Source organism: Puccinia triticina, chromosome 11A (genome assembly GCF_026914185.1).
Source record: "Puccinia triticina chromosome 11A, complete sequence".
Taxonomy (NCBI): domain Eukaryota; kingdom Fungi; phylum Basidiomycota; class Pucciniomycetes; order Pucciniales; family Pucciniaceae; genus Puccinia; species Puccinia triticina.
The window spans coordinates 1973871-2000656 of record NC_070568.1 but is presented as its reverse complement, the minus strand read 5'-3'; the positions used below and the strand labels follow the sequence as shown (position 1 = coordinate 2000656).

The following is a 26786-nucleotide window of genomic DNA, read 5'->3' as shown; positions in this document are numbered from 1 at the left end:
AAGCAACATAGCTTATCTGTTCAGCGCAAACTTTAGTATCTTTTCATATTACAATGGAAGTAAGTAGGTAAAAACATACTTGGGTCGTCAAAAATTGGTTCATTCCTCCAGTCAGCGGGCAAGTCATTGTCGGATAGAAGAGCTGGATCAATTGTGGCTTGAATCCGATCACTCCCCTCTTTTGGCGCATTAGCACCAAAATTATGTAGTGGTAGGCCTTGCTCAGCCAGAATCCTCTCAATATCCCCCCGAAGATCTGGAACCTGTGTGCCTGCTGTTGGCTTCTGTAAACGGTTTGAGCGAGTGCTTGAGGAGGTTGCAGTCGTATAACATTCCAATTCACTGTGCGGTTCCACAGATTTGGGTAGCGCACGAGATCCACCAGGAGTTTCCGGCTCAATTTTTTCTGATTTTGCTAGAGATGAGATCTTTTTTCGGCCTTTGCCTTTGGACTGCTTTCGAACCGGTATCTTGAAGTTGAATTTGCACTTGAGTTTGGCGAGGATATCAAAGGGCTTTTCGGGCATCTTTACTTTGGAGAATTCGGAATCTTTGAAAGCAATACAACGTGGAGGGATATTTGAAAAAGCCACACTTTTCAGCCACTTTAAGTGTGGGTAAAAATTGCTCAACTTATGACTTTGGTCTAAAATTTCCATTGGAAATTCTACCAACTAAACAATTGAACCCCAACTACTTAGCAGCCAATGGCAACCAATCGAACAACCTCCACCCAAAGGATCGAATCTGAAAGAAGAATACGGATACCATGGGACCGAGATGGAGTTGATGGTTTTTTTTTTTTTTTTTTTTTTTTTTTTTTTTTTAAGTGAAATTTGGCCTATGGCATTGCACACTATGAATCTAGGTAACATCTACGTGACATGGGGCGTACACAATACTTATGACAAACACAACTACAGGATTGCTAGTGTTATGAGAGGTGGGGGTGGATATTGATGTAAACGAGATAACAGAAGAGAAGGGGAAAGGAGAATTGAAAGAGAGGGGGTTGTGTCTGGGAAACCAGGGAGGTCGAATCAATGAGGGAGTTGTTCAGAGAATCGGTTGGAGTCGATGAGGAATTTTGCCAATGCCACCTCAGCTCTTCGATTGCCAAGAACCAAGTCGAGTCTATCCGCTCTGAAACGGATTCGTAAGAGCCGCAGGTGCCTTCGCAATGCCCTCCTCTGAACTCGAGCACTCGGGCAGAAGTTCATAAGGTGGAAACTTGTTGGAAGCTCAAGCATTCAAATCATTGTCCGCTGGCTTGCCACGCCAAACAACTATGATCGGTGGCAGGGTCTCGATCCAGATGGGATGACTAGACAAATGCTCTGCTTGGAAATAATGAATCTTCTGAATGAACAAGGCATAAATCACCGTGATTTAAGAGGTATGTTTCTATAACATATGATAATTGTTTTATGTTTATAAATATTTCTAAATTAGCTTGCTTTCCTTAGGAGTACACACACAAGTCAATAATCTGATAGAATCCTACAGGGTTGCTTATCAATTCATGATTCGTGCAGAGATGGCTAATAACCAGCATGGCAACGAAGTGGTTATGGGTGAATATTATTTTTTTCAGACATGAAGTGATGGCGAACCTAGTTTGACCCAATCATCATTTTGATCTTCAGCTCGCACTCAAAGGTTATGCCGCTACTGGGATGTCTTGACACCTGTGTTGAGCCGAGATATCATAGAAGATGGATCGGATTCTGCATCAACCAATAGCTCCTGATTTAATATTGCAAATCACTCCTAAATCTCCTTGTGTTCAGGCTCAAAGTTTTTGAATTCCAGATCGATCTTTTTTCTGATATTTTACAAAGATTTTTTCCAACATTGAACAAGCAAGACAACAAAGCATGTGTGTGATGATTTGATTAAGTTCAGTGAGGCAGAGCATATCACGAAAGCTTGACAGAATCCAAGGGAAAACCGACACATGGAGATAGGAGATATCAAATGAAACTAAAGGCACGATCGAGAGGAAAACACCTGCAAATAGCCTATTCAAAGTTACAATTATTCGGAATCTGAGTCATCCGAGTCATCTGCCTCTTGGCGGATGTTGCTGCTACCTTCGCCCTTCTGGAACTGCTCGTTGAGGAATTGTTCGATGGTGGCTTGGTCATAGCCCTGGGCCTTCAAATCTTGCATAAATTGAAACCGGGCTCGTACCTCCTCCATCTCCGCTTTCCGTACTCGCAAGTTGGCATCCATCTCAAGCACATTCATTTGTCGCTCCTCCAATCGAAGCTTTCTTTTCTCTCAAGAGTCGACCATCTTGGCCCGAACATTTTCTGCTTCAATCTTCAACCGATCACGCCGTTCTTTGGATGCAATACATTGAGCTCGGTAAATTTTGGTCTCTTCAATAGCTTTTTCAAGAGGCAGAGGCTCGCGACCTAAGACATAAATAAGTAAGAATAATGTTGGTCACTTCGTTGAAATAAGTTTAAGCACAAAGCGAGTCAAAAAATAACATAACTTTACTAGGCCTGCGTTTTGCAGCGCCAGATTGAGCTCCGATCGGATTTTCTGTGGCCACCGGAGTTGAAGAGTTCGGGGGAGAGTTTTGGTTATCATCTGTTCTATTCATCTCATTAGTGCTCTGAGAATCATGCTCGTTGTTGTCTACTTCACGATTCAGCAAGTCTGGAACACCACTGTTGGTCAATTCCACCGTGACTTCAGGGTTCGCACAGCTTCGTGTACCCATTATGGGATTTAATTCGTCCCAATATTTACATCTCTTAACTAACGCAGCTAGTTAATTAATATCAAAGGCAAAATATTCAGCTGTTGATGACCAATCTGAGAATCGGATGGAGAAAGAGGTAAACTAAGACTAACCAGGAACCGTTGATGTGCCATTTAAAATGTCTTCCTCAAGAACTCCAGCTCCAGTGTTACAAAGCCAATCACTTGCCTTGCTAAACGCTCCCTGAAGTTCTTGCATCTTCGTCTGAATTCCTTTGTTATCACGGTGCGTTATTCCAGCACCTTCCATAATCAGCAAGATCTCCGAGGCTAAAGCCGATTTGGTCAAGCCGTTTCTCGTATCACCTCTCCAGCGCTGGTAGTTGCCATCAACAGCAAGCCAATCGAGCAAGATTCGTATACTCAAGATCCCATCTTCACCGTTGTGGTGCGCAAAACGGTACAGTCAGGGAATCACGGTCAAAACTCAGTTCGGCTCGGCGCGCAGCGGGTACGGCGAGGCGTCTCTAGTTTCCTTTTTGTTGCTCCTCTGTTCTTTGTTTCCTTATGTCCTGGTGCTGGTTATCTTGTTTTCTTTTTTTTATTATTCTTATTCCCTTTTCTCTCTGTGCGCGCGTTGGAGGTTTTGAAGGTGGCGGGTTGGTTCCTTTTCCTTTATTATGCTTTTCTTTTTTTGTTTTGGGCGCGCGGGGCATGATGATGGGTCCGCAGTGCGCGGCGCTTCCCTGGAGTCTAAGTTCATCCGAGCTTAGCCGAAGGGGAGGCATAGAACCCTTTCTGATCCAAGGAGGAATTCTATCAGCTTTTTCGATCCCGATCTGAGAGTGGCTTCGTAGTGCTTTCGCTGAGCTTATATCGATCCTAGAATATTCATTCGAGTCTCCGCTTCCTTTTTTGTTGCCTGTACGGCGGCTTTTCTCGCAATATCCGTCGATCTCAAACCTTCTTGATCCCTCGAAGACAGAGTTAGAACTCTAACTTCTCAATTCTTCTGTCGATCCCCTCGTTTCCCCAACTCTTGGCGTTTGCTTCGTGATCTCTCAAAGCGACTTAGGCACCATTAGCCCCCACCTCTTTTTCGAATAACTCAAACCGCCAACACGCGCTCAACGCCGTCGTAAAACAATCATCCAACTTCCTCGCTTCCTGATCTTCAGCTCATCCGACCTTATTCACAGGAGGGCACTCATCACTACATCACTCAAATCCCTCCCAGAACTGCCGCCGGCCCACGCACGGACGGAGTTCCACATTTGGTCCCCCGAGCCGGGATCGAACCAGCGACCTCAAGATTTACAGTCTCGCCGATTTTCACGGTTTTGAGACGCTTGGCGGTCGAGTCTTTTTTTTAGGTTTATTCTTCCGGACGGATCCGATTTCTTACCGACCGGGAAATTTTTTTTTTCCTTTATTTCTTTCGTGTGTTCAGTGGCGGAGGCACAGGAAACTAAAAGTAAGTCCTCCCAATTGTGCACCTCCGCGGGTATCTACTACAAGTTTCGAAGCATTACATCTGCCACTGCTGTGAGCCGCCCTCGAACGCCTTTCCTTTCTAGTTAGATCCTCATGGATTCGTCTTAGGACTCGGGATCTTCGCGCAAGATGGTAAAAATCAAGCCTCAAGACCGGTCTCTCAAGTTCGTTGGAACTCGGGTTGAAGCCTTTCTGCGTCAGTATGAGCTCGCGGCCAACTTGGACGGCGCGTCCGACGAGGACAAGGTCCTTCAGATTCCCTCTTTCCTCGGGAGTGAGGACATACAAGATGCGGTATGGGACATGAGCGGCTACGCGACGAAGTCGTGGACTACGCTTCGCGAGCAGATGATCGAGCGTTGGGGTCAGGTCGATACAGTCCGCTACACTGTCGCGGATCTTCAAGCCCTCAAAGACTCGTGGACCGCCAAAGGCGGCATCTCATCATTGGACGCGTACAGATCATTTAAATCCGTCTTCGATGTCATTTTATCCTATTTAATTCGCTATCAGCACCTATCTTCCGAAGATCTAGCCGTCGATCATTTTTTCTTTTCATTCTCATCCGGTTTTCAGCAGCGCATCAAGTCTTATTTAGTCAAGGAGAAAAAGATGGTCAAGACGTTGGACGGACGGTACCGCCTTCCAGTCCTTAGTGAACTCAGAGCAGCTGTCAAATCTGAGATGGAAGAGGAGGTGGCTTTTACCTCTGAGCAGATCAAACCCAAGGTGGGCGCAGTTCCCGCATCTGAATTCAAGGCCGCTAATGAGATCATGAAAAAAATGGAGGACGACCGCCGCCCGAAGGATGTTCCGGTCTCAGATAAACCTCCCGCGACCGTGGACGAAATCTCTAAGATGCTGCAGTCTTTCGAGCAGCGCTTGGAGCGGAAGTTCGTGCTGAAGGGTGTCCCTTCTACACCTGGAACGCCGCGCGAAGCTCGTGGGCCAATGGTATGCTATTACTGTCACCGAGAGGGTCACGGTACGGGCCGTTGCATGGAGCTGGTTAAAGATAAAGAGGCGAACCTGGTCGAGCAAAAGGGTAGTAATTTTTTTCTGCCCAACGGAGCTTTAATCCCTTTTGATTCTTCGAGGCCGATTCGACACGTGGTTGCATCTTTTCAGCCTAAGTCTGCAGCTGCTTCTTCGACTGAGTTTCGAGCTACTTGTGGGTCCCTTGAGCCTTGGTATCCCCCGGCCATCTCGTCTCAATCTTTTGCGGGAACCTATGAGGCGGATCCGGCCCGTAAGAAGCACGAACCTCCGAAGCCCTACAAGGCGCCAATGGTCCCTCCTTCGGTGGTGAGAAAGCCAGTCAGGAAGACCGCGACGCCTCCGGCGGATTCTGATGCGGAGGACAAGGACGAAGAGCCCGAGCTTTTTGAGAGGAGCCCAGCTGCGCCGTCGGCGGATCCCATTCCGCAAAGCACGGAAGCACCAGAGCCGTCTAGCAAACCGAAGCCGCCAGTTCAGAAGGTTCGATTTGAGAGGGCCATTTCCAAGGATCAGCCTCACGCAATCGACGACATGATCAAGAAGGTCTCTGACCTTCCAGTTCCAGGAGTAACAGTCAGGGAGCTCTTAGCAATTTCTCCGGCTATGGCAGAGGGATGGAAAAAGTGGGTGACTAAGCGTCGGGTGGAAGCGGGCACCGAGGAACTCAGGACGGCTTCCGGAACGTTGTTGGCAGAGGGACCCGACCCGGAAGGCCCCGGAGCGGACTCGCGGCTCTATTCGTGCCCCCTTGGATTCCTGCCTTGTTTGATTGGGGATGAGGAGAGTGCAGCTTCTCCCATGATCGATTCCGGCTCCCAACTGAACTTGATCTCAAATGCGATGGCTAACAAATTTAACATTAGCCCACGCGTAAATTTTAGCTCGGCGGTTTACGGTATTGCCAATCAATCCTGCGAGTTGATGGGAGTCGCTGAGGATGTCCAGATCCGCGTGGGGCGCACGATCATTGGGTCTTGCCACTTTTGGATCACCCGCGCCGAGGGACCCTTGATTTTGGGTCGTCCCTTTCTCATTGATTTCGAAGCAACCCTCCTTTATTCAGGCCAGGGCGGCGAGAAGATTCTGTTGCCGGATTCAGAGGGCCGGCAAATCGAGATATCGCTGTGTGCCACGGACCAGGGGCGCTGGGAACGCGACTTTCCTGGGAAGGGAAGGAAAGCGGTTTTGTCGCGGATGGCCAGCATTCGCAATGATCCTGAAGAGGAACATCATTTTTTATGACTTCAGCTAACTCTACTATTGGCCGAGCTAATGTAGAGCCTCGCTCTCGTGCTGAAGGGTTAGCTTATCTCAAAGAGGTTCATTTGGCGCGCTCACCGTTATTTTTTCATTCCAAGCCGAATTCAAAACATCAAAAACATCAAGAAAAGTCAAAAGAATCCAAAAATATTTCACTCCCAATCGTTTCTTCAGTCTCAATTTCTTCCGGCTTGACTCTTTCGGTACGGGCGGCTACTCTATCTTCTCAAGATCCAGCGTTTCAGGATCAGAGGAAAGCGTATGAGGAGGATAATGGGTTTCCGCAGAGGCACTGGAGAACAGAAGTAAGTCCTCTCCAGTTATGCACCTCTGAGGGCTCTGCTACGTCGTCGAAAACATTACATGCCACGTATGTGAGCCCCACCGGGAATTTTCTCCACCTTTCTATTCCAGCCGGTTTTCCGCCCCGTCGGACGCGTCTTGGCAATGAGAACTTTCTAGCAATTCAACTTCGCCTCCGCAATGAGGAAAAACTAGCTCCATCGGTCATCTTTGAGTTTATCCGCAAGGAGGGTAAACTAGCGTCTCAGGGTTTGAAGAAGGGGTTGTTTGCAGTGGAGGACACTGGCGCATTGCGGAGGCACTGGGAAGCAGAAGTAAGTCCTCCCCAGTTATGCACCTCCGAGGGCTCTCCGCTGCACCATCGAAAGCAATACGTCGCCACACATGTGAGCCTAGGACAAATTTGCGATGATTCCTCTTCAGATTCGACGTTGGAAGCGGCAGCGGAGGAGGTGCGCGAGTTAGCGCACAAGAAGCTGATGAAGTCACGAGAAGGGTCCGTCAAGTACTGGGAAGAGAAGAACGCGAGTCGCCTGCGATCCCCTCTCCAGCCTGGTGATATGGTATTGGCCTACAACCGCGCTCTTGAAACGCAGTGGGGCAAGTTATTTGCCGGCCGCTGGAATGGGCCCTTCCGGGTTGTGCGCCAGGTGCATGGAGGTTCCTACATTCTTGAAGAACTCGACGGCACTCAGTTGGGGCGGAGGTTCTCGGCGGATCAGGTAAAACGGTATTATTCCCGCGGAGGCACAGGAGACCAAAAGTAAGTCCTCCCAATTGTGCACCTCCAGGGTAATTCTACCGCTTTCGTGTAAAAACTCTGCTTCAGCCACATTCGTGAGCATCGCCGTGGCCCTGGTTGTTTCTTTTTTCTCTCAGGTCATTTTCAACGGTCTCTCCAGTCTTTTCCATTCAAACACTCAATCAACGGAGGCGGACGCGAGCAGTCTAGGGACAGACTGCAAGCGTGGAGGAGATGTGGTGCGCAACACGGTACAGTCAGGGAATCACGGTCAAAACTCAGTTCGGCTCGGCGCGCAGCGGGTACGGCGAGGCGTCTCTAGTTTCCTTTTTGTTGCTCCTCTGTTCTTTGTTTCCTTATGTCCTGGTGCTGGTTATCTTGTTTTCTTTTTTTTATTATTCTTATTCCCTTTTCTCTCTGTGCGCGCGTTGGAGGTTTTGAAGGTGGCGGGTTGGTTCCTTTTCCTTTATTATGCTTTTCTTTTTTTGTTTTGGGCGCGCGGGGCATGATGATGGGTCCGCAGTGCGCGGCGCTTCCCTGGAGTCTAAGTTCATCCGAGCTTAGCCGAAGGGGAGGCATAGAACCCTTTCTGATCCAAGGAGGAATTCTATCAGCTTTTTCGATCCCGATCTGAGAGTGGCTTCGTAGTGCTTTCGCTGAGCTTATATCGATCCTAGAATATTCATTCGAGTCTCCGCTTCCTTTTTTGTTGCCTGTACGGCGGCTTTTCTCGCAATATCCGTCGATCTCAAACCTTCTTGATCCCTCGAAGACAGAGTTAGAACTCTAACTTCTCAATTCTTCTGTCGATCCCCTCGTTTCCCCAACTCTTGGCGTTTGCTTCGTGATCTCTCAAAGCGACTTAGGCACCATTAGCCCCCACCTCTTTTTTGAATAACTCAAACCGCCGACGCGCGCTCAACGCCGTCGTAAAAAAATCATCCAACTTCCTCGCTTCCTGATCTTCAGCTCATCCGACCTTATTCACAGGAGGGCACTCATCACTACATCACTCAAATCCCTCCCAGAACTGCCGCCGGCCCACGCACGGACGGAGTTCCACACCGTCCTTTTCCCAACTGACAGGCTTTCGGCGTTTTTCAGCAGCAGATTTGGTGGTGTTCGGTGTCAATTGTGAGTGTTTCTCAGCGGCTGATTTTCGTTTCCTGGCCGGTTGGGTGGATCCTTTTTGGGAGTTGGTGGGATTTGGTAGAGTAGGAGCCATTGAGTTTGGTTTCGTGGATATGAAAGAGTTGGATAGAATATTTTATAGGGTGATGTGATGAAAAAGTGCGGTGTTGAAATTATTGAGCGAGTGGTAGGGCCAAGAGAGCAAGAAGGCAAGATTTTATTAAAAGAAGTATACATATGTAGATGATTGCACCCAGGTGTGATGATGGGAGCGGGAAAGTGGAGTTGGTGGAGTGGTTGAGTGATGGTGGGACTTGGCCAAGTGGGAATGCTGGATCAGTGGAGTGATAATGTGAAGGGATACATACGGAATTGGGATGTTGGATGAGTGTTCGGGCCCCGGGGCATGAGATGGATGTGAAATTTTTGCCGGTTTAAGACATCATCTCCTGGGCTTCTGTGGCAGAAAGGACCTTTCCTGACTGCTAGATCGAGGAAGGAGATCAGGTCATCAGAAGCCAAATCAGGAACTTTTTTTTTCCTGATTTTGAGTTCTGGATCCGCTCCTGGAAGCGGGATCTGCCAACTTTGAAACCCCCTATCATACACCCACGCGCGCAACAAACTCAACAGAAAGAAGAAACAAACAAAAAGAACAAAACTCAGACAAAACCAACCCACCACATAACCAAACCATCCAACACGCGCAGGGAAGAAACAAAAAAAAACAAAAAAAGGAACAAGAAGATAGAAAAGAGAAAGAAGAGGGAGAAAGAATAAGAAGACAGCACTACATAGGAAGAAAGGGTTCCTGCGCACCATAGCGCACTTGAGAGTTGATCCTCCACGCGCCGCGCCATTTTGAGAACTGACTACGCCTGTACCGAATTGATCACCACAACGGTCCAATCCTTGACCAGTTACCTCGACTCCATCGGCTGCAACCTAATCTTTACTTCCCCTTATACTCCTGAGCAGAACGGCGAGGCCGAGAGGCTCAACTGGACTCTTGGGGACATAGCCAGTTCAACTCTTGCACATTCCAAACTACCGTCAAAATTATGGTCCCATGCATACCAATGCGCTTGCTTTCTTGTCAACCAGATATCAAATCAGCGCTGCAAGAGTACTCCGATTGAGCTATGGTCTGGTCGTGAGCCGGATGCATCATCATTCTATCCTTTCGGCGCTCGGGAAGCAATTCATATCCCAAAAAAACGTCGTCGAAAGTTGGATAAACGGGGATGGACGGGTTACTTGGTGGGATATCAAGACGACAAACGTGGTTGGTTCTTTTGGAACCCCTTAACGCAAAAGGTGGTCAACTCAGAGTGTGCCACTTTCCTTGACTTTCAAGGAAAACCCCTTTTGTCCGCTCCTTCAACCCTTGCTAACAATCCCAACGTCCATAGAGTTCTGACGCTTGGACAAGAACAGACTAAGGAGATATGCAAGGATCAAGACAAACAAGTGGAAACTCTTCAAGCAATTTCAGATGCAGAAATACCGACGACATTAAAAGCCGCGCTTCAATCCCAGGCATCTACTGAGTGGCGCAAGGCTTGTATATCCAAGTGGGATCAACTGGAGGAAATAGAAACTTTCGAAATTGAAGACAAAGGAAAAAAACATTCTATAGGTACACGTTTTGTTTTTGACATCAAGAGGAATACGGACGGCTCTATTAACAAGCTCAAGGTGCGCTTCGTTGTGCCTGGTTTCAAACAAAGGCTTGGAAAATACGTTCGTTCAACCTTTGCCCCAACTGCATCAATTTCAACTCTTCGTATGCTACTTAATCTGGCGGTCAGAAACAAGTGGCACATTAATTCTTTCAACATCACCGGAGCATTCGTACACAGTCCAATTGAAGAGACGATTTACGTCGATCCACTGGTTGAATTATTTCCACATCTTGCGGGCAAGGTTCTCCGACTTAAGAAGGCATTATACGGTACTCGTCAAGCCAGTCGATGCTGGTGGAAACACTTCAAGAGTCTATTGCACGGTTGGGGTTTTGAGTGCGACGAAGTGGAAGAATGTCTTTATCGGTACAGAAAGGGTAATTCGGTCATTATTGTTTGGATTCACGTGGACAATGGGATTGTTTTTGGAAATCTACAGTCAGATATCAATCTATTACGAGAGAAGATGGAAGGCAGTCTTTGAGTGAAATGGGATTCAAAACCCAACAAACTTGTTGGTATCCGACTGGAGTATGAAGACAACGGCATTCTTTTAAGTCAACATCTGCTAATTGATCAACTTGTAAGCAAGTATCGCAAAGAGGTAAACAATAAATTAGTGCCAATCTACACTCCGTTGCCTGGTGAAAACCTTACGACTTCATGGGGCGAACCGGTCTCAGCTACTCTTTATTGTTAGGTGGCCGGCAGAGCGCAGCTCAGAGGCCCCCGGTGTCCACGGGAGCCGGAGGTGAGCCAGTGACCTATGCAGCTCAAGAGTCTCACATGTCAAGTGAGACTCTACTGTACTGAGCCAGTGCGGTCACGCCCTGCTGGCAGAGCTATGTACTCAGGTAGCAGCTAGCGTGCGACCTGAATAGCTCCGGCCGAGGGTGGTCCCCAGACCCTCCAGAGAGCTACCATGGGTAGCGGCCTTCTTAAGAAGGCCACTGTAGCAAACGGAGTATGAGCGAGGGATTGTCTCCTAGCTCCCACTTCCGTTCGCTACTCATACGCAGGAATTTCGTCCCTGCTTTCTTTCTTTTTTGCTTGAACTTTGTTCACTATTTTCTTTTTGTTGGAACTTCGTCCCCTCCTTCTTTTTAGGGGACTTTGTTCCTTGTTTCTTCTTTGGCTCACCCAACAACTCCGTTATTCAAGAAAACGATATAGTAGATAGGTAAGAAAGTTTCAAACCAAAGATCTCTTTATAGCCATAATGCCATTGTATACAAAAGTTTCAAATCCGCCGGGAGCAGCCCAAGGCAGGAAGATAGCCTCAGATCCGCTGGGTAAAACCCAAGGCAGGCCCTTTTTTGGTTTCCAATCCGCCGGGCAAAGCCCAAGGCAAGACTTGAAGTTTCCAATCCGCCGGGCAAAGCCCAAGGCAGTACTTTTTGTCTCCAATCCGCCGGGCAAAGCCCAAGGCAGGATTTTAAGTTTCCAATCCGCCGGGCAAAGCCCAAGGCAGGACAGTTTCTGAGCACCTCAGCGAATGGGAGCAGCGCTTCAAGGATGGACTTCAAACTAAAGCGGTTTTTCACCGGTCCCTTTTCAAAAATGTGCTATGCCCCTCAAACTACCGGTTGGCTTCTGAGAAAAAAGCCAACACGGGCTGAACATTGAAGTATAGCAGAGATGGATTCATGTTTGACCCACTCAAAGTGAGAACCTGCAGGCTCCATACAGCCCAAATCCCCCCCCCCCATTGTTCCGATACATACCCCAACCCGTTTTACCTTTCCCAATACCTTCAAGCAAAGCCTCTCGATAATCGGCGACCAGCGACATGTAGACTGTCCAGGCCAAAACACCACCACCGATATTGACATAGCCTTGTAAGACCATCGGTGTCAGAAACCGGCTCCGGACCCAACAAGTGGGCTCCTTAAGGCTGGTCTCGGCATGCCCGGGTGGCCCAGCCATTGTATCCTTGATTTTGCAGCAAACAGATGCTATTGTCATCTCCTATCAACTCGGAGACCCATTGCGTACGGTGACTATACCACGAGCATCAATAAAGAGGCTTTTTATCAAACCCTGACCACTATTTACAACTAGCCTGGTCGTGAACGGGCCATATTGATAGACAAGTAAACATCTCTGTGATCGAGTCAGACCACAATGAATTTCTCACCTCATAGATCCTAAAAGAATTTTCAATCATACCATCAGCAAAGCACCCCTTCCACACATCATCACCGACATAACCTGTTCCTCAAACATCGGCTCGCTTTCTCTCTCCTTACAGCACTTTCGGAAAAGGATGTCAGTGGATCCCAAAAACCAAAAACCAAAAACCAAAAAGCAGAGCCTGCAGGTCGTGCATGCGCCTGCATATGAACTGTGGGGCTGCAGATATCGGACGCTATTTGCAATCCTGAAAATCCAGCCCCGGCCGGCTCCCATACGCCAATGAGCCATTGAAGGCCATCGACTACTGGCTTCGCTTCCTGCCAGGTACCCCCCCCTTCCCCCCAACCGCTGCCACCAACCGACCGAATATTCATTCTCGTCCACTTCCCGCCAGCCACTCGAATCCCAATTCATCTCAACCCGCCGTCGCCATGGGATTTGTTACGTATGCACCAGAAATCAAGGCCGTTTGCGTACGCCTGCTGATGAATGGATCCACCCCCGAGCAAATCAACCTTACGATTGGCTATCAAATATCTAGTCGATCATTCGCACGGTGGAAGGCGCTCTTCATCTTGACTTGAGCGGTCGTGCGGGATCCATCTGAATACCTAGCGCGCGGTCGACCTCTCCGGCTCTCTCCAGAGCAAAGCGAGTTTGTATGGGAGATGATCCTGGGCGATCCGACTATGTATCTTGATGAAATTCAATCCCGTTTGGCTCAAGAAGGGATCGACGTCTGTATCACTACTATTCACCGGGAGTTAACCACGAGGTTGGGTCTTTCGCGTGTAGTTGCACGCACCGTCAACCCAGCTCAATGTCCGGTCAAGCGAGCTCAGTTTTGCTTGGATGTAGGCAGACTACCCGCCGACTACCTCGTCTTTACTGGTGAGTTGTTTTTCGTTTTTGATTTGAGTCGTTTTTCGTTTTCGATGGCCCTGTTTTCCAACACTGATCAATCTGAATTTCATTTCTTCTCTTCTTCTCTCTCCAGATGAAAGTGCGGTCTGCTTGGAGGTACAGCAGCGTTGATTTTGCTGGACAAAAAAGGGATTTCGCTCAAAACGGATTCGCAAGGTCCGCAACTCAACACGATACAGTGTCCTGCCGGCGATATCTCTAGATTTTGGTGTCTTGGGCAGCATTATACAGGAGGGTTCAATCACTCGCCTGGACTTTGAGTTTTTCCTGATTAATATATTGGCATGTTTGTATTTTGATTATCTACTTGACATATGTATTGATACTCATGTGGCTTTGATTACGACTAATAAAATGATCAGATACCGACGATGTCTCCGTTTCCTGCGAAAAATAGCGTCCTCATCCTCGATAACGCAAAAATACACCACGGGACAATTCAGAAGATATGCAACGATCAACGAGTGGTAGTAATTTACCTCCCACCTTACTCGCCCGACTTTAATCCGATTGAGAAGCTGTTTGCGGTCCTCAAGATGCATCTCAAACGGGATCGGGTTTTAACCGGAAAGGCCCGCAATGCCAACATCATCAGCAATTACCTGCGCACGTTGGCGACCCCCAACTTAATGCGATCTCTGTACCTCGATTGCGGTCACTTGTCTTTTTAGATGGTATTTCACTAGTCAAATTTACTGTTGCTCCTCGTATATATTATGTTATTTTTACTTTACCTGGTCCTTTCTTGTATATAATTTTGTTTCAATTTACTTTTACTTTATTAGTGTGATTTTTTGTGAGTTAAGTGATTGAAGTGATCAGCGCAATAGATCTGTTAATCAATCAGCTGTTGGATCTGAGGATCTCCTGCTTGGTAGCCTCGGGACGAGAGCAGCTGCTGATCAGTCATGACATGAAATATAAAGGGCCATCGCTTGTAGGATGGTGCCGCCAAACTCCCAACCGCTCAATAGCAATGCCGCCTCAGTTCCGCACCCGTTCTCCAATTCTGGAAGATGAGGATGGTATGACCATCAGAGCGGTATGTTAATGATTAACAGTGTGTTTGATTGCGCAGATCATTCAGCCTTATTGATTAATTCCAAATGTAGGGACACCGATGCACGATCAACACATCCTTAGACATTTACATCCCTAATTCAACTGGACAAGGGCCATGGTGGACCCGAGTATTTTTGCCACATGCAGTGACGCTAGATGTAGTAGCAAAAGAGACACAGTTCGAGGACTTTGTTGCGGACGTGGCGGCCGCTTGCGACAAAATCTCACCTGGGGCTGGGGCGGTTCTCATGGACTCCTTCAACACGATGGGCCGGGTAGGACAGCTGGTCTTCTGGAATGCCATCATCCCTGGCTGCGAGGATATGGACTTTGATGATGACTTCCAATTGTCCTACTGGGGCAATTTCGACGACTGGTTGACGAGCGCAATTACCGTAGGAACCCGGTCACTTGAGCTCAAGATTCAAATGCTCCAACCATACGATCCATATAGCAGGCAGATGAGCAACCCATTTTGGAGAAGGGTTGAGCTCCGCGATCCTTCTTGGAGTATGGTTGAGGCCCGAGAACGTCGGACGAACCTCACTTGAACTCAATATTCAGGCATCATACATACTTTTGCTTGCTTGTTTGTTTCTATCAAATACTGGCTAGACTATGTACATCTAACAGCCACAAGAATAACAACAAAATATGTATAGGATACCAATAAAAACACGAGTTTGGAGGGGAAAATAATAAATAAGAAAACATCGAGAGATTGGCGGGTAAAATAAGAAATAAATAAGAAAAGAACAATCAATGTGGAGTGATTATGGAGAGATCACAGACTATCTATTGGAGGCGTATTCGACTTCGTTTTTGATTTCTCGCCGGTTCTTCTGGAGGGTGGCCACCCATAGGGCCATGCCATCACACAACTGTTGAGCAGGCCCTTTGGCAAACTTCAACATGAGTAGTGTATCCGGATGGACGCGGCGAAAATACGTCCAGTGCGTTATCTTGTAGTGCTCGAGGAGGATCCGGGTATGATGGTCATGTACGCCGATTTGGCAGATGCCAAGGTACTGGTCTAACGTGCCCAAATGTTCGACACCGAGGACTGGGAGGAGGGGGAGGGGCTCTTGACACCACTCGCAAGCGGTGCTACATCGGGAGGGGGATACCGATTCCAATCGCGGGTTTTTGTGAAGACCGGTACCGGGACTAGTATGAGAAACCCATCCTCCCATCAAGGAGGATGGAGGAACCGAAGAAACTGACGACAGTGGGGATGACGTCGGAGGGATAGATGACAATGACAAAGATACCGAATGGGGTGATTGGCGGGACGCCGGTGGAGTTCGGAAGGAGCCGGACGCCGGTGGAGTTTGGAAGGAGCTGTGAGATCGACCTGATGGGGTCGGAGCAATCCTGCCCCCACCTTGACCACCTCGTTGACCGGTTGGTGTGGCAGCATTCCGCAGAGCTCGTCTCGGTGTGGTACGCAAAATGTGAAAAATCAAAAGTTTTTCTCATGTACATACAGAAGGCCTCAAGATACCATCCATTGGACACCATAAATGGACTCCACGGCTAAAGTAACCCCTAGTCCCCACTGGAAGCATCACTGGAGCCCCACTACACTGGAAGTTAGACCCCTTGGACAACCTGTAGCACCCAGTCAACCACCTGTCAGGCGCCTCAAGTCACATTCCTCGCACCATTCTATCTCCACTACATATATTGGTTTGGGTTTGTTTGTTATGTACATGACATCATGCAGCACTGCCCCTGCAGGCTGTGCCCCTTCAACTGAATGGTTCCCCGCATTCTAGTTCCTTCTAACTCCACTTTGTTTGGTCTTATTACATCACCTGATCCTTCCCTGCACAGCTTATGCACCCCTTGCATAAATTATGACATCATCTGGCACAGCCCCTCCTCATGTATGCACCCCTTGCATAAATTGTACACAGCCACTCCCTCTTAACTCCCTCATGTTGTACAGCCCAGGCCAGCTAAAATACCTCACTCAGGGGCTGCCCTGGAGCCAAAATCCCTCACATTTGTCTATATAAGGAGCTCTCTTCCCCCCCATTTGTAGTTCCTCAGTTTATTACTCATCAAGTTTTATACTCACCCATCACCCAAAACACTTACGTACCCACTCAACCCTCTTACTTACATATAACAACCCTTACATACTGAATAACAACCTTTTTATACTGTGTCACGAAAAACTTATCTTGAGCTAACCACTCCTATCACTTATTAAAACTTGCCAAGCTTACCTTGGTGGGTCTTGTAGCTGGTAGTATAGAAGGGCAGAGCTTGCACCTCCTTCATCCCCTTCTCCATTCAGCAAAAGGGTTTCACAACCACTTTTGAGTCTTACATCGGGGGTCGAGGCTGGTTGGTTTTCTTTTCCAGCCAGATAAAAATTGGGTTGTCCTCCTCCTCAGGCGGATGGGTCAGGTCGACTCCTGCATCCCCTCGCTCCAGCGCGTCGGTCCAGTTCCAAATCCGATCGTTGCCAATGACCATGTACAACGTCGGATTATCTTGGCAGGTAAAAGTGAGGCCCTCGGCGGCGGAATTCGGATGCTGCAGGCACGATTCCCGGATCTGCATGCAGAGCGTCTGCCTGTTGGACGCCGAGACCGCCTTGGGCTGCAGGTCAAACCATATCAGAAATGGCCCCCAAAGCAACGGTCAAATAAGACTTACATTAACTTCTTTGCGCCGCATTAAATGCTCCGCTTGCTTCCGCTCTTCAGCAGTCCCATACTGCATTCATAGAATATCGTCGCACTCGGTATTCTAAGTGCAAGCGACCGGATCAGAAACTGTTTCCAAGGTTTATGCAAATATAAAACAGTCAAACAGCTTACAGTGGCCTCGTCCTTCTTGCCCTTCTCTGGATTGGCCATGGAGACCGAGACATGACAGGGAGACTTGTGAACCTTCTCGGCCCGCGCGGCAAATAAGGCGAAGGCGTCCTCGGTATCAAGGGTGATCGGGCAAGACTTCGGATATACATTGTTGTTCATGATATAACCGACCCATTTTAACAAACCGCCCGCCTCCGCCTCAATCATGAACTCAAGCATGTTGTTTCGGGAGTTGAGGTAGGCCGAAAGGCCCCGTTTGAAGTTGTACAAGTCCCATCCGGTGATGTCAGTTTTCCAGGGAGTCAGGGTGGCGTGAGTGGTCGTCCTGATGAATTTTGAGGGCACCTGCGGGTTGGAAAACTTCTTCTCCATATAGACCAAGTACGCTATGTGAATGGGAGTGATCACCCGTGATTCTTCTTCATTGTCTGGATCGTAGAATCGATCCTCGGGTTTGTTATGGGACTCCGATCCCAATCGCGCCCGGGTGCCAACGCCAAAACCAGGGCCGGGGTAGCTCGAGGTGGCGGGTGCAATGGCAAGGTGGCCACCGGGACCGGTGGGCTGAGCACCCAAAGCGGCGAGGGCCCGTTCGGCGCCGGGAGTGGTGGCGGTGAAATCAGCATGGCCGGCCGGGTAGCTGCGAACAAGTCCGTCCGGGTAGCCGGTCGGGTGACCACCGGCATAGCCGGTCGGGTGACCACCGGCATAGCCAAAATCAACGTGGCCGGTGTTGGTGGGCAGCTGACCGGATGGGCTGGCGGTACCATAATCAACGTAGGCCGGGCCGTTCGGGGCGCCATGAGCAGTTGCAATGGCGGTGTGATAAACATGGTGGCCGGCGACTAACGGAGGGCCCCCAGTAGCGGCACCAGCAGGGCCCGGAATATGGCTGGCGTCCAAGTTGTAGTGGCCGGCGAAGCTCGGATGATGGCCGCGGTCGGCTGGGTTAGGTAATCCAGAAATCCCTTCGGCTTCAGATGGGGTAGGGTACCAATGGGGCATGGAGATCGGCGCGGGCGCATCGAAGTACTGGGCAAAATTGTTTGAGCTAGACATTTTGTGGTTTTGGGGTTTTGGGATTCGAGTTTTTGGATTCGAGTGGCTGGCGGGAAGTGGACGAGAATGAATATTCGGTCGGTTGGTGGCAGCGGTTGGGGGGAAGGGGGGGGTACCTGGCAGGAAGCGAAGCCAGTAGTCGATGGCCTTTGATGGCTCATTGGCGTATGGGAGCCGGCCGGGGCTGGATTTTCAGGATTGCAAATAGCGTCCGATATCTGCAGCCCCACAGTTCATATGCAGGCGCATGCACGACCTGCAGGCTCTGCTTTTTGGTTTTTGGTTTTTGGTTTTTGGGATCCACTGACATCCTTTTCCGAAAGTGCTGTACCAGCGTTGGCAATCCCGCGACGACATTGTTCCGCGCCCTTGCCCTTTCCTTTTCCCAAGCAACCCTCATCTTGTGTTGCGCTATCTCATAGCTTTCACACCCTACTTTCCTGATTCCCACCACCTACGTCTGCCCTTAGGGTATTGAGTTCGTCTCTACCTCACTTATATTTTCTACATGATTGAACAAACAAAGACATTACAGCACTTTCGGAAAAGGATGTCAGTGGATCCCAAAAACCGAAAAGCAGAGCCTGCAGGTCGTGCATGCGCCTGCATATGAACTGTGGGGCTGCAGATATTGGACGCTATTTGCAATCCTGAAAATCCAGCCCCGGCCGGCTCCCATACGCCAATGAGCCATTGAAGGCCATCGACTACTGGCTTCGCTTCCTGCCAGGTACCCCCCCCTTCCCCCCAACCGCTGCCACCAACCGACCGAATATTCATTCTCGTCCACTTCCCGCCAGCCACTCGAATCCAAAAACTCGAATCCCAAAACCCCAAAACCACAAAATGTCTAGCTCAACCAATTTTGCCCAGTACTCGATGCGCCCGCGCCGATCTCCATGCCCCATTGGTACCCTACCCCATCTGAAGCCGAAGGGATTTCTGGATTACCTAACCCAGCCGACCGCAGCCATCATCCGAGCTTCGCCGGCTACTACAACTTGGACGCCAGCCATATTCCGGGCCCTGCTGTGAGCCCCACCTTTGGGGGTCTCACAGGATCCTCTCACAAGACCTTCACATAGCCTTTCACAAGATTACATAAGCCTATTGTACTTAGTCTCAGTTCCTCTCTTCCCTAGTCCAGTAGAGAACCTTGGATCCCTTCTCTCTACTGGCTAGGTAAGCCTTTTTCCTTCTCCTCTCTCATCAATCTAGTTGTACTTACAGAGAACCTTGGATCCCTTCTCACTACTGGCTAGTCCCCGAAATCCAGTATATGTTGGCACTAGAATCACTTCCAGGCTCTTCAGCCTATCCCTCGTGCCTCCTTTTGACCCATCAGTGAAGACCCCTATTTAGGAGTCTTACACCTGCTGGTGCCGCTACTGGGGGCCCTCCGTTAGTCGCCGGCCACCATGTTTATCACACCGCCATTGCAACTGCTCATGGCGCCCCGAACGGCCCGGCCTACGTTGATTATGGTACCGCCAGCCCATCCGGTCAGCTGCCCACCAACACCGGCCACGTTGATTTTGGCTATGCCGGTGGTCACCCGACCGGCTATGCCGGTGGTCACCCGACCGGCTATGCCGGTGGTCACCCGACCGGCTACCCGGACGGACTTGTTCGCAGCTACCCGGCCGGCCATGCTGATTTCACCGCCACCACTCCCGGCGCCGAACGGGCCCTCGCCGCTTTGGGTGCTCAGCCCACCGGTCCCGGTGGCCACCTTGCCATTGCACCCGCCACCTCGAGCTACCCCGGCCCTGGTTTTGGCGTTGGCACCCGGGCGCGATTGGGATCGGAGTCCCATAACAAACCCGAGGATCGATTCTACGATCCAGACAATGAAGAAGAATCACGGGTGATCACTCCCATTCACATAGCGTACTTGGTCTATATGGAGAAGAAGTTTTCCAACCCGCAGGTGCCCTCAAAATTCATCAGGACGACCACTCACGCCACCCTGACTCCCTGGAAAACTGACATCACCGGATGGGACTTGTACAACTTCAAACGGGGCCTTTCGGCCTACCTCAACTCCCGAAACAACATGCTTGAGTTCATGATTGAGGCGGAGGCGGGCGGTTTGTTAAAATGGGTCGGTTATATCATGAACAACAATGTATATCCGAAGTCTTGCCCGATCACCCTTGATACCGAGGACGCCTTCGCCTTATTTGCCGCGCGGGCCGAGAAGGTTCACAAGTCTCCCTGTCATGTCTCGGTCTCCATGGCCAATCCAGAGAAGGGCAAGAAGGACGAGGCCACTGTAAGCTGTTTGACTGTTTTATATTTGCATAAACCTTGGAAACAGTTTCTGATCCGGTCGCTTGCACTTAGAATACCGAGTGCGACGATATTCTATGAATGCAGTATGGGACTGCTGAAGAGCGGAAGCAAGCGGAGCATTTAATGCGGCGCAAAGAAGTTAATGTAAGTCTTATTTGACCGTTGCTTTGGGGGCCATTTCTGATATGGTTTGACCTGCAGCCCAAGGCGGTCTCGGCGTCCAACAGGCAGACGCTCTGCATGCAGATCCGGGAATCGTGCCTGCAGCATCCGAATTCCGCCGCCGAGGGCCTCACTTTTACCTGCCAAGATAATCCGACGTTGTACATGGTCATTGGCAACGATCGGATTTGGAACTGGACCGACGCGCTGGAGCGAGGGGATGCAGGAGTCGACCTGACCCATCCGCCTGAGGAGGAGGACAACCCAATTTTTATCTGGCTGGAAAAGAAAACCAACCAGCCTCGACCCCCGATGTAAGACTCAAAAGTGGTTGTGAAACCCTTTTGCTGAATGGAGAAGGGGATGAAGGAGGTGCAAGCTCTGCCCTTCTATACTACCAGCTACAAGACCCACCAAGGTAAGCTTGGCAAGTTTTAATAAGTGATAGGAGTGGTTAGCTCAAGATAAGTTTTTCGTGACACAGTATAAAAAGGTTGTTATTCAGTATGTAAGGGTTGTTATATGTAAGTAAGAGGGTTGAGTGGGTACGTAAGTGTTTTGGGTGATGGGTGAGTATAAAACTTGATGAGTAATAAACTGAGGAACTACAAATGGGGGGGAAGAGAGCTCCTTATATAGACAAATGTGAGGGATTTTGGCTCCAGGGCAGCCCCTGAGTGAGGTATTTTAGCTGGCCTGGGCTGTACAACATGAGGGAGTTAAGAGGGAGTGGCTGTGTACAATTTATGCAAGGGGTGCATACATGAGGAGGGGCTGTGCCAGATGATGTCATAATTTATGCAAGGGGTGCATAAGCTGTGCAGGGAAGGATCAGGTGATGTAATAAGACCAAACAAAGTGGAGTTAGAAGGAACTAGAATGCGGGGAACCATTCAGTTGAAGGGGCACAGCCTGCAGGGGCAGTGCTGCATGATGTCATGTACATAACAAACAAACCCAAACCAATATATGTAGTGGAGATAGAATGGTGCGAGGAATGTGACTTGAGGCGCCTGACAGGTGGTTGACTGGGTGCTACAGGTTGTCCAAGGGGTCTAACTTCCAGTGTAGTGGGGCTCCAGTGATGCTTCCAGTGGGGACTAGGGGTTACTTTAGCCGTGGAGTCCATTTATGGTGTCCAATGGATGGTATCTTGAGGCCTTCTGTATGTACATGAGAAAAACTTTTGATTTTTCACATTTTGCGTACCACACCGAGACGAGCTCTGCGGAATGCTGCCACACCAACCGGTCAACGAGGTGGTCAAGGTGGGGGCAGGATTGCTCCGACCCCATCAGGTCGATCTCACAGCTCCTTCCAAACTCCACCGGCGTCCGGCTCCTTCCGAACTCCACCGGCGTCCCGCCAATCACCCCATTCGGTATCTTTGTCATTGTCATCTATCCCTCCGACGTCATCCCCACTGTCGTCAGTTTCTTCGGTTCCTCCATCCTCCTTGATGGGAGGATGGGTTTCTCATACTAGTCCCGGTACCGGTCTTCACAAAAACCCGCGATTGGAATCGGTATCCCCCTCCCGATGTAGCACCGCTTGCGAGTGGTGTCAAGAGCCCCTCCCCCTCCTCCCAGTCCTCGGTGTCGAACATTTGGGCACGTTAGACCAGTACCTTGGCATCTGCCAAATCGGCGTACATGACCATCATACCCGGATCCTCCTCGAGCACTACAAGATAACGCACTGGACGTATTTTCGCCGCGTCCATCCGGATACACTACTCATGTTGAAGTTTGCCAAAGGGCCTGCTCAACAGTTGTGTGATGGCATGGCCCTATGGGTGGCCACCCTCCAGAAGAACCGGCGAGAAATCAAAAACGAAGTCGAATACGCCTCCAATAGATAGTCTGTGATCTCTCCATAATCACTCCACATTGATTGTTCTTTTCTTATTTATTTCTTATTTTACCCGCCAATCTCTCGATGTTTTCTTATTTATTATTTTCCCCTCCAAACTCGTGTTTTTATTGGTATCCTATACATATTTTGTTGTTATTCTTGTGGCTGTTAGATGTACATAGTCTAGCCAGTATTTGATAGAAACAAACAAGCAAGCAAAAGTATGTATGATGCCTGAATATTGAGTTCAAGTGAGGTTCGTCCGACGTTCTCGGGCCTCAACCATACTCCAAGAAGGATCGCGGAGCTCAACCCTTCTCCAAAATGGGTTGCTCATCTGCCTGCTATATGGATCGTATGGTTGGAGCATTTGAATCTTGAGCTCAAGTGACCGGGTTCCTACGGTAATTGCGCTCGTCAACCAGTCGTCGAAATTGCCCCAGTAGGACAATTGGAAGTCATCATCAAAGTCCATATCCTCGCAGCCAGGGATGATGGCATTCCAGAAGACCAGCTGTCCTACCCGGCCCATCGTGTTGAAGGAGTCCATGAGAACCGCCCCAGCCCCAGGTGAGATTTTGTCGCAAGCGGCCGCCACGTCCGCAACAAAGTCCTCGAACTGTGTCTCTTTTGCTACTACATCTAGCGTCACTGCATGTGGCAAAAATACTCGGGTCCACCATGGCCCTTGTCCAGTTGAATTAGGGATGTAAATGTCTAAGGATGTGTTGATCGTGCATCGGTGTCCCTACATTTGGAATTAATCAATAAGGCTGAATGATCTGCGCAATCAAACACACTGTTAATCATTAACATACCGCTCTGATGGTCATACCATCCTCATCTTCCAGAATTGGAGAACGGGTGCGGAACTGAGGCGGCATTGCTATTGAGCGGTTGGGAGTTTGGCGGCACCATCCTACAAGCGATGGCCCTTTATATTTCATGTCATGACTGATCAGCAGCTGCTCTCGTCCCGAGGCTACCAAGCAGGAGATCCTCAGATCCAACAGCTGATTGATTAACAGATCTATTGCGCTGATCACTTCAATCACTTAACTCACAAAAAATCACACTAATAAAGTAAAAGTAAATTGAAACAAAATTATATACAAGAAAGGACCAGGTAAAGTAAAAATAACATAATATATACGAGGAGCAACAGTAAATTTGACTAGTGAAATACCATCTAAAAAGACAAGTGACCGCAATCGAGGTACAGAGATCGCATTAAGTTGGGGGTCGCCAACGTGCGCAGGTAATTGCTGATGATGTTGGCATTGCGGGCCTTTCCGGTTAAAACCCGATCCCGTTTGAGATGCATCTTGAGGACCGCAAACAGCTTCTCAATCGGATTAAAGTCGGGCGAGTAAGGTGGGAGGTAAATTACTACCACTCGTTGATCGTTGCATATCTTCTGAATTGTCCCGTGGTGTATTTTTGCGTTATCGAGGATGAGGACGCTATTTTTCGCAGGAAACGGAGACATTGTCGGTATCTGATCATTTTATTAGTCGTAATCAAAGCCACATGAGTATCAATACATATGTCAAGTAGATAATCAAAATACAAACATGCCAATATATTAATCAGGAAAAACTCAAAGTCCAGGCGAGTGATTGAACCCTCCTGTATAATGCTGCCCAAGACACCAAAATCTAGAGATATCGCCGGCAGGACACTGTATCGTGTTGAGTTGCGGACCTTGCGAATCCGTTTTGAGCGAAATCCCTTTTTTGTCCAGCAAAATCAACGCTGCTGTACCTCCAAGCAGACCGCACTTTCATCTGGAGAGAGAAGAAGAGAAGAAATGAAATTCAGATTGATCAGTGTTGGAAAACAGGGCCATCGAAAACGAAAAACGACTCAAATCAAAAACGAAAAACGACTCACCAGTAAAGACGAGGTAGTCGGCGGGTAGTCTGCCTACATCCAAGCAAAACTGAGCTCGCTTGACCGGACATTGAGCTGGGTTGACGGTGCGTGCAACTACACGCGAAAGACCCAACCTCGTGGTTAACTCCCGGTGAATAGTAGTGATACAGACGTCGATCCCTTCTTGAGCCAAACGGGATTGAATTTCATCAAGATACATAGTCGGATCGCCCAGGATCATCTCCCATACAAACTCGCTTTGCTCTGGAGAGAGCCGGAGAGGTCGACCGCGCGCTAGGTATTCAGATGGATCCCGCACGACCGCTCAAGTCGAGATGAAGAGCGCCTTCCACCGTGCGAATGATTGACTAGATATTTGATAGCCAATCGTAAGGTTGATTTGCTCGGGGGTGGATCCATTCATCAGCAGGCGTACGCAAACGGCCTTGATTTCTGGTGCATACGTAACAAATCCCATGGCGACGGCGGGTTGAGATGGATTGGGATTCGAGTGGCTGGCGGGAAGTGGACGAGAATGAATATTCGGTCGGTTGGTGGCAGCGGTTGGGGGGAAGGGGGGGGTACCTGGCAGGAAGCGAAGCCAGTAGTCGATGGCCTTCGATGGCTCATTGGCGTATGGGAGCCGGCCGGGGCTGGATTTTCAGGATTGCAAATAGCGTCCGATATCTGCAGCCCCACAGTTCATATGCAGGCGCATGCACGACCTGCAGGCTCTGCTTTTCGGTTTTTGGTTTTTGGTTTTTGGGATCCACTGACATCCTTTTCCGAAAGTGCTGTACTCTGGAATGGAGGGAAATAAGAACCTTAAATCTCCTGATTCTCGCAGCCTGTTGAGTCCTGCGAGGCCATTCAGACAAGCATGATTACGCCTTGTTACACATGTACATACAACACAAGATTCTCAGTTGAACGTCCAACACGTAAAGTGTGCTTGTCCCAATTGGGAAACCCAGGTCATATTCGGAGGGAACCATTGGTTCATACCCTTTGATACAATAAATTTCTTCTTGTATCTATCTGCTTCGTAGATGAAGGCCATGTAGTGTTCTGTAATAGACTCCTTAAGAATTCATTTTTTTTGGCATGAGTACATATTAATAATAATGTCACCTAATAACCCTGTGGCCAGTGCCAGGGTAGTAATTAGCGCGCATAGAAAGGTTTCTCCCCATCACTTGAACATCTCCGCGGATTGTCAAGTTTTAAATTGACTCAACTACCCACTTGGCATGCGACTTCAACCTTTTCCCTTCAATCACTGGGGCAGTCGCTACAACCCGCTCCCTCCGCGAGCCTAAGGTCTCTTTGAGTGAATTGGTGATGGAACATGTCCTTTTTTAAATGCCTTCCACATCATGTTTACCCGCGCGTCTCCTGCCCGTTAAGCTTCCCCCAACCAGTCAAGACCTGTGTCACCATGGGGTACAGGAACCAACGGTTATCAACTAGCGGCCGATGGGTCAGAATAGAATGGAAACATGTTCACCTCCTCCTGGCCGAGCACCAAAATAGACTTGGTAGTGAGACCGGTCAATCCAAAAGATAACGGAACCAATAGCCTTTTTGCAAGGTGGCTTGTCAGGCTATAGCATGGCACACAACATACAATTGCTACTCCCGGAACGGGAAGAGTTAGACAGGTGATTCATAGCAGCGGTACCCGAGCAAGAAATCAAGGCAATCACTCTATTTCTTCCGGTAGTTAACAATATCACTAGGCACATGTTTCCGTCGCCTATCACTTAAAGTGTCTGCCTTTAACCTGTTCGTCCGCAAATATGCATTGACTTCAGACCAGCCGCGAGCTTGACAACTGGCTACGACCTAGTGAGGACCGCCAACCGCTGGTTAGGCAGGGGGGGATTACGAGAAAAACTGCAGACATAAGGCACTCCGCCCCGTCGGGAGTGTGGGGTTCTCGCCACTTAGGCTCAGGCTCCTTGACGAGCCGGAGTTGATGGGCTTAGCGCCTCGAACCCCACTCCCCGAGCAGTCTAGGTTTCTGTCCTGCTCGGAGGAGATTCCTGAGTTGACAGAGAGTCTCAGCCCTCTGAGTCGTCAAAGGAACTCCTCCTCCCCTTTTTCCCACACACAGTCGGCCCGCAGGCCGACAGACTGGGGCTCCCGCTATACAGGTTGAGCCCCGTCTTTGCGTTCCGACTGTGTCAGGTGCAGAAACCTGCACAGAGAGAGCGGCAGGCAGGCAGGCAGGCTGCGTAAAAGACAGCCGCCACT

General features: G+C 49.2%; 6 protein-coding genes across 6 annotated transcripts; 2 read left to right on the top strand and 4 right to left on the bottom strand.

The window, feature by feature from the left end:
- Window positions 1-32: 32 nt before the first annotated feature.
- On the bottom strand, window positions 33-527 carry PtA15_11A220 (uncharacterized protein; the record flags this gene model as incomplete). Its single annotated transcript, XM_053161107.1, has 1 exon — window positions 33-527. The coding sequence occupies one exon, from the start codon at window positions 525-527 to the stop codon at window positions 33-35; it is 495 nt and encodes a 164-aa protein (XP_053025086.1).
- Window positions 528-2037: 1510 nt separating this feature from the next.
- Window positions 2038-2250, bottom strand: PtA15_11A219 (uncharacterized protein; the record flags this gene model as incomplete). Its single annotated transcript, XM_053161105.1, has 1 exon — window positions 2038-2250. One exon carries the CDS (start codon window positions 2248-2250, stop codon window positions 2038-2040), a length of 213 nt encoding a protein of 70 aa, XP_053025085.1.
- A 12115-nt stretch (window positions 2251-14365) lies between these two features.
- PtA15_11A218 (uncharacterized protein) lies at window positions 14366-15002 on the top strand (the record flags this gene model as incomplete). Its single annotated transcript, XM_053161104.1, has 2 exons — window positions 14366-14431; window positions 14502-15002. 2 exons carry the CDS (start codon window positions 14366-14368, stop codon window positions 15000-15002), a joined length of 567 nt encoding a protein of 188 aa, XP_053025084.1.
- A 240-nt stretch (window positions 15003-15242) lies between these two features.
- PtA15_11A217 (uncharacterized protein) lies at window positions 15243-15871 on the bottom strand (the record flags this gene model as incomplete). The annotated part of the gene is made up of 4 exons (XM_053161103.1): window positions 15243-15514; window positions 15579-15618; window positions 15676-15792; window positions 15836-15871. The coding sequence occupies 4 exons, from the start codon at window positions 15869-15871 to the stop codon at window positions 15243-15245; spliced, it is 465 nt and encodes a 154-aa protein (XP_053025083.1).
- Window positions 15872-22033: 6162 nt separating this feature from the next.
- PtA15_11A216 (uncharacterized protein) lies at window positions 22034-22662 on the top strand (the record flags this gene model as incomplete). Its single annotated transcript, XM_053161102.1, has 4 exons — window positions 22034-22069; window positions 22113-22229; window positions 22287-22326; window positions 22391-22662. The coding sequence occupies 4 exons, from the start codon at window positions 22034-22036 to the stop codon at window positions 22660-22662; spliced, it is 465 nt and encodes a 154-aa protein (XP_053025082.1).
- Window positions 22663-22902: 240 nt separating this feature from the next.
- Window positions 22903-23539, bottom strand: PtA15_11A215 (uncharacterized protein; the record flags this gene model as incomplete). Its single annotated transcript, XM_053161101.1, has 2 exons — window positions 22903-23403; window positions 23474-23539. The coding sequence occupies 2 exons, from the start codon at window positions 23537-23539 to the stop codon at window positions 22903-22905; spliced, it is 567 nt and encodes a 188-aa protein (XP_053025081.1).
- Window positions 23540-26786: the final 3247 nt, after the last annotated feature.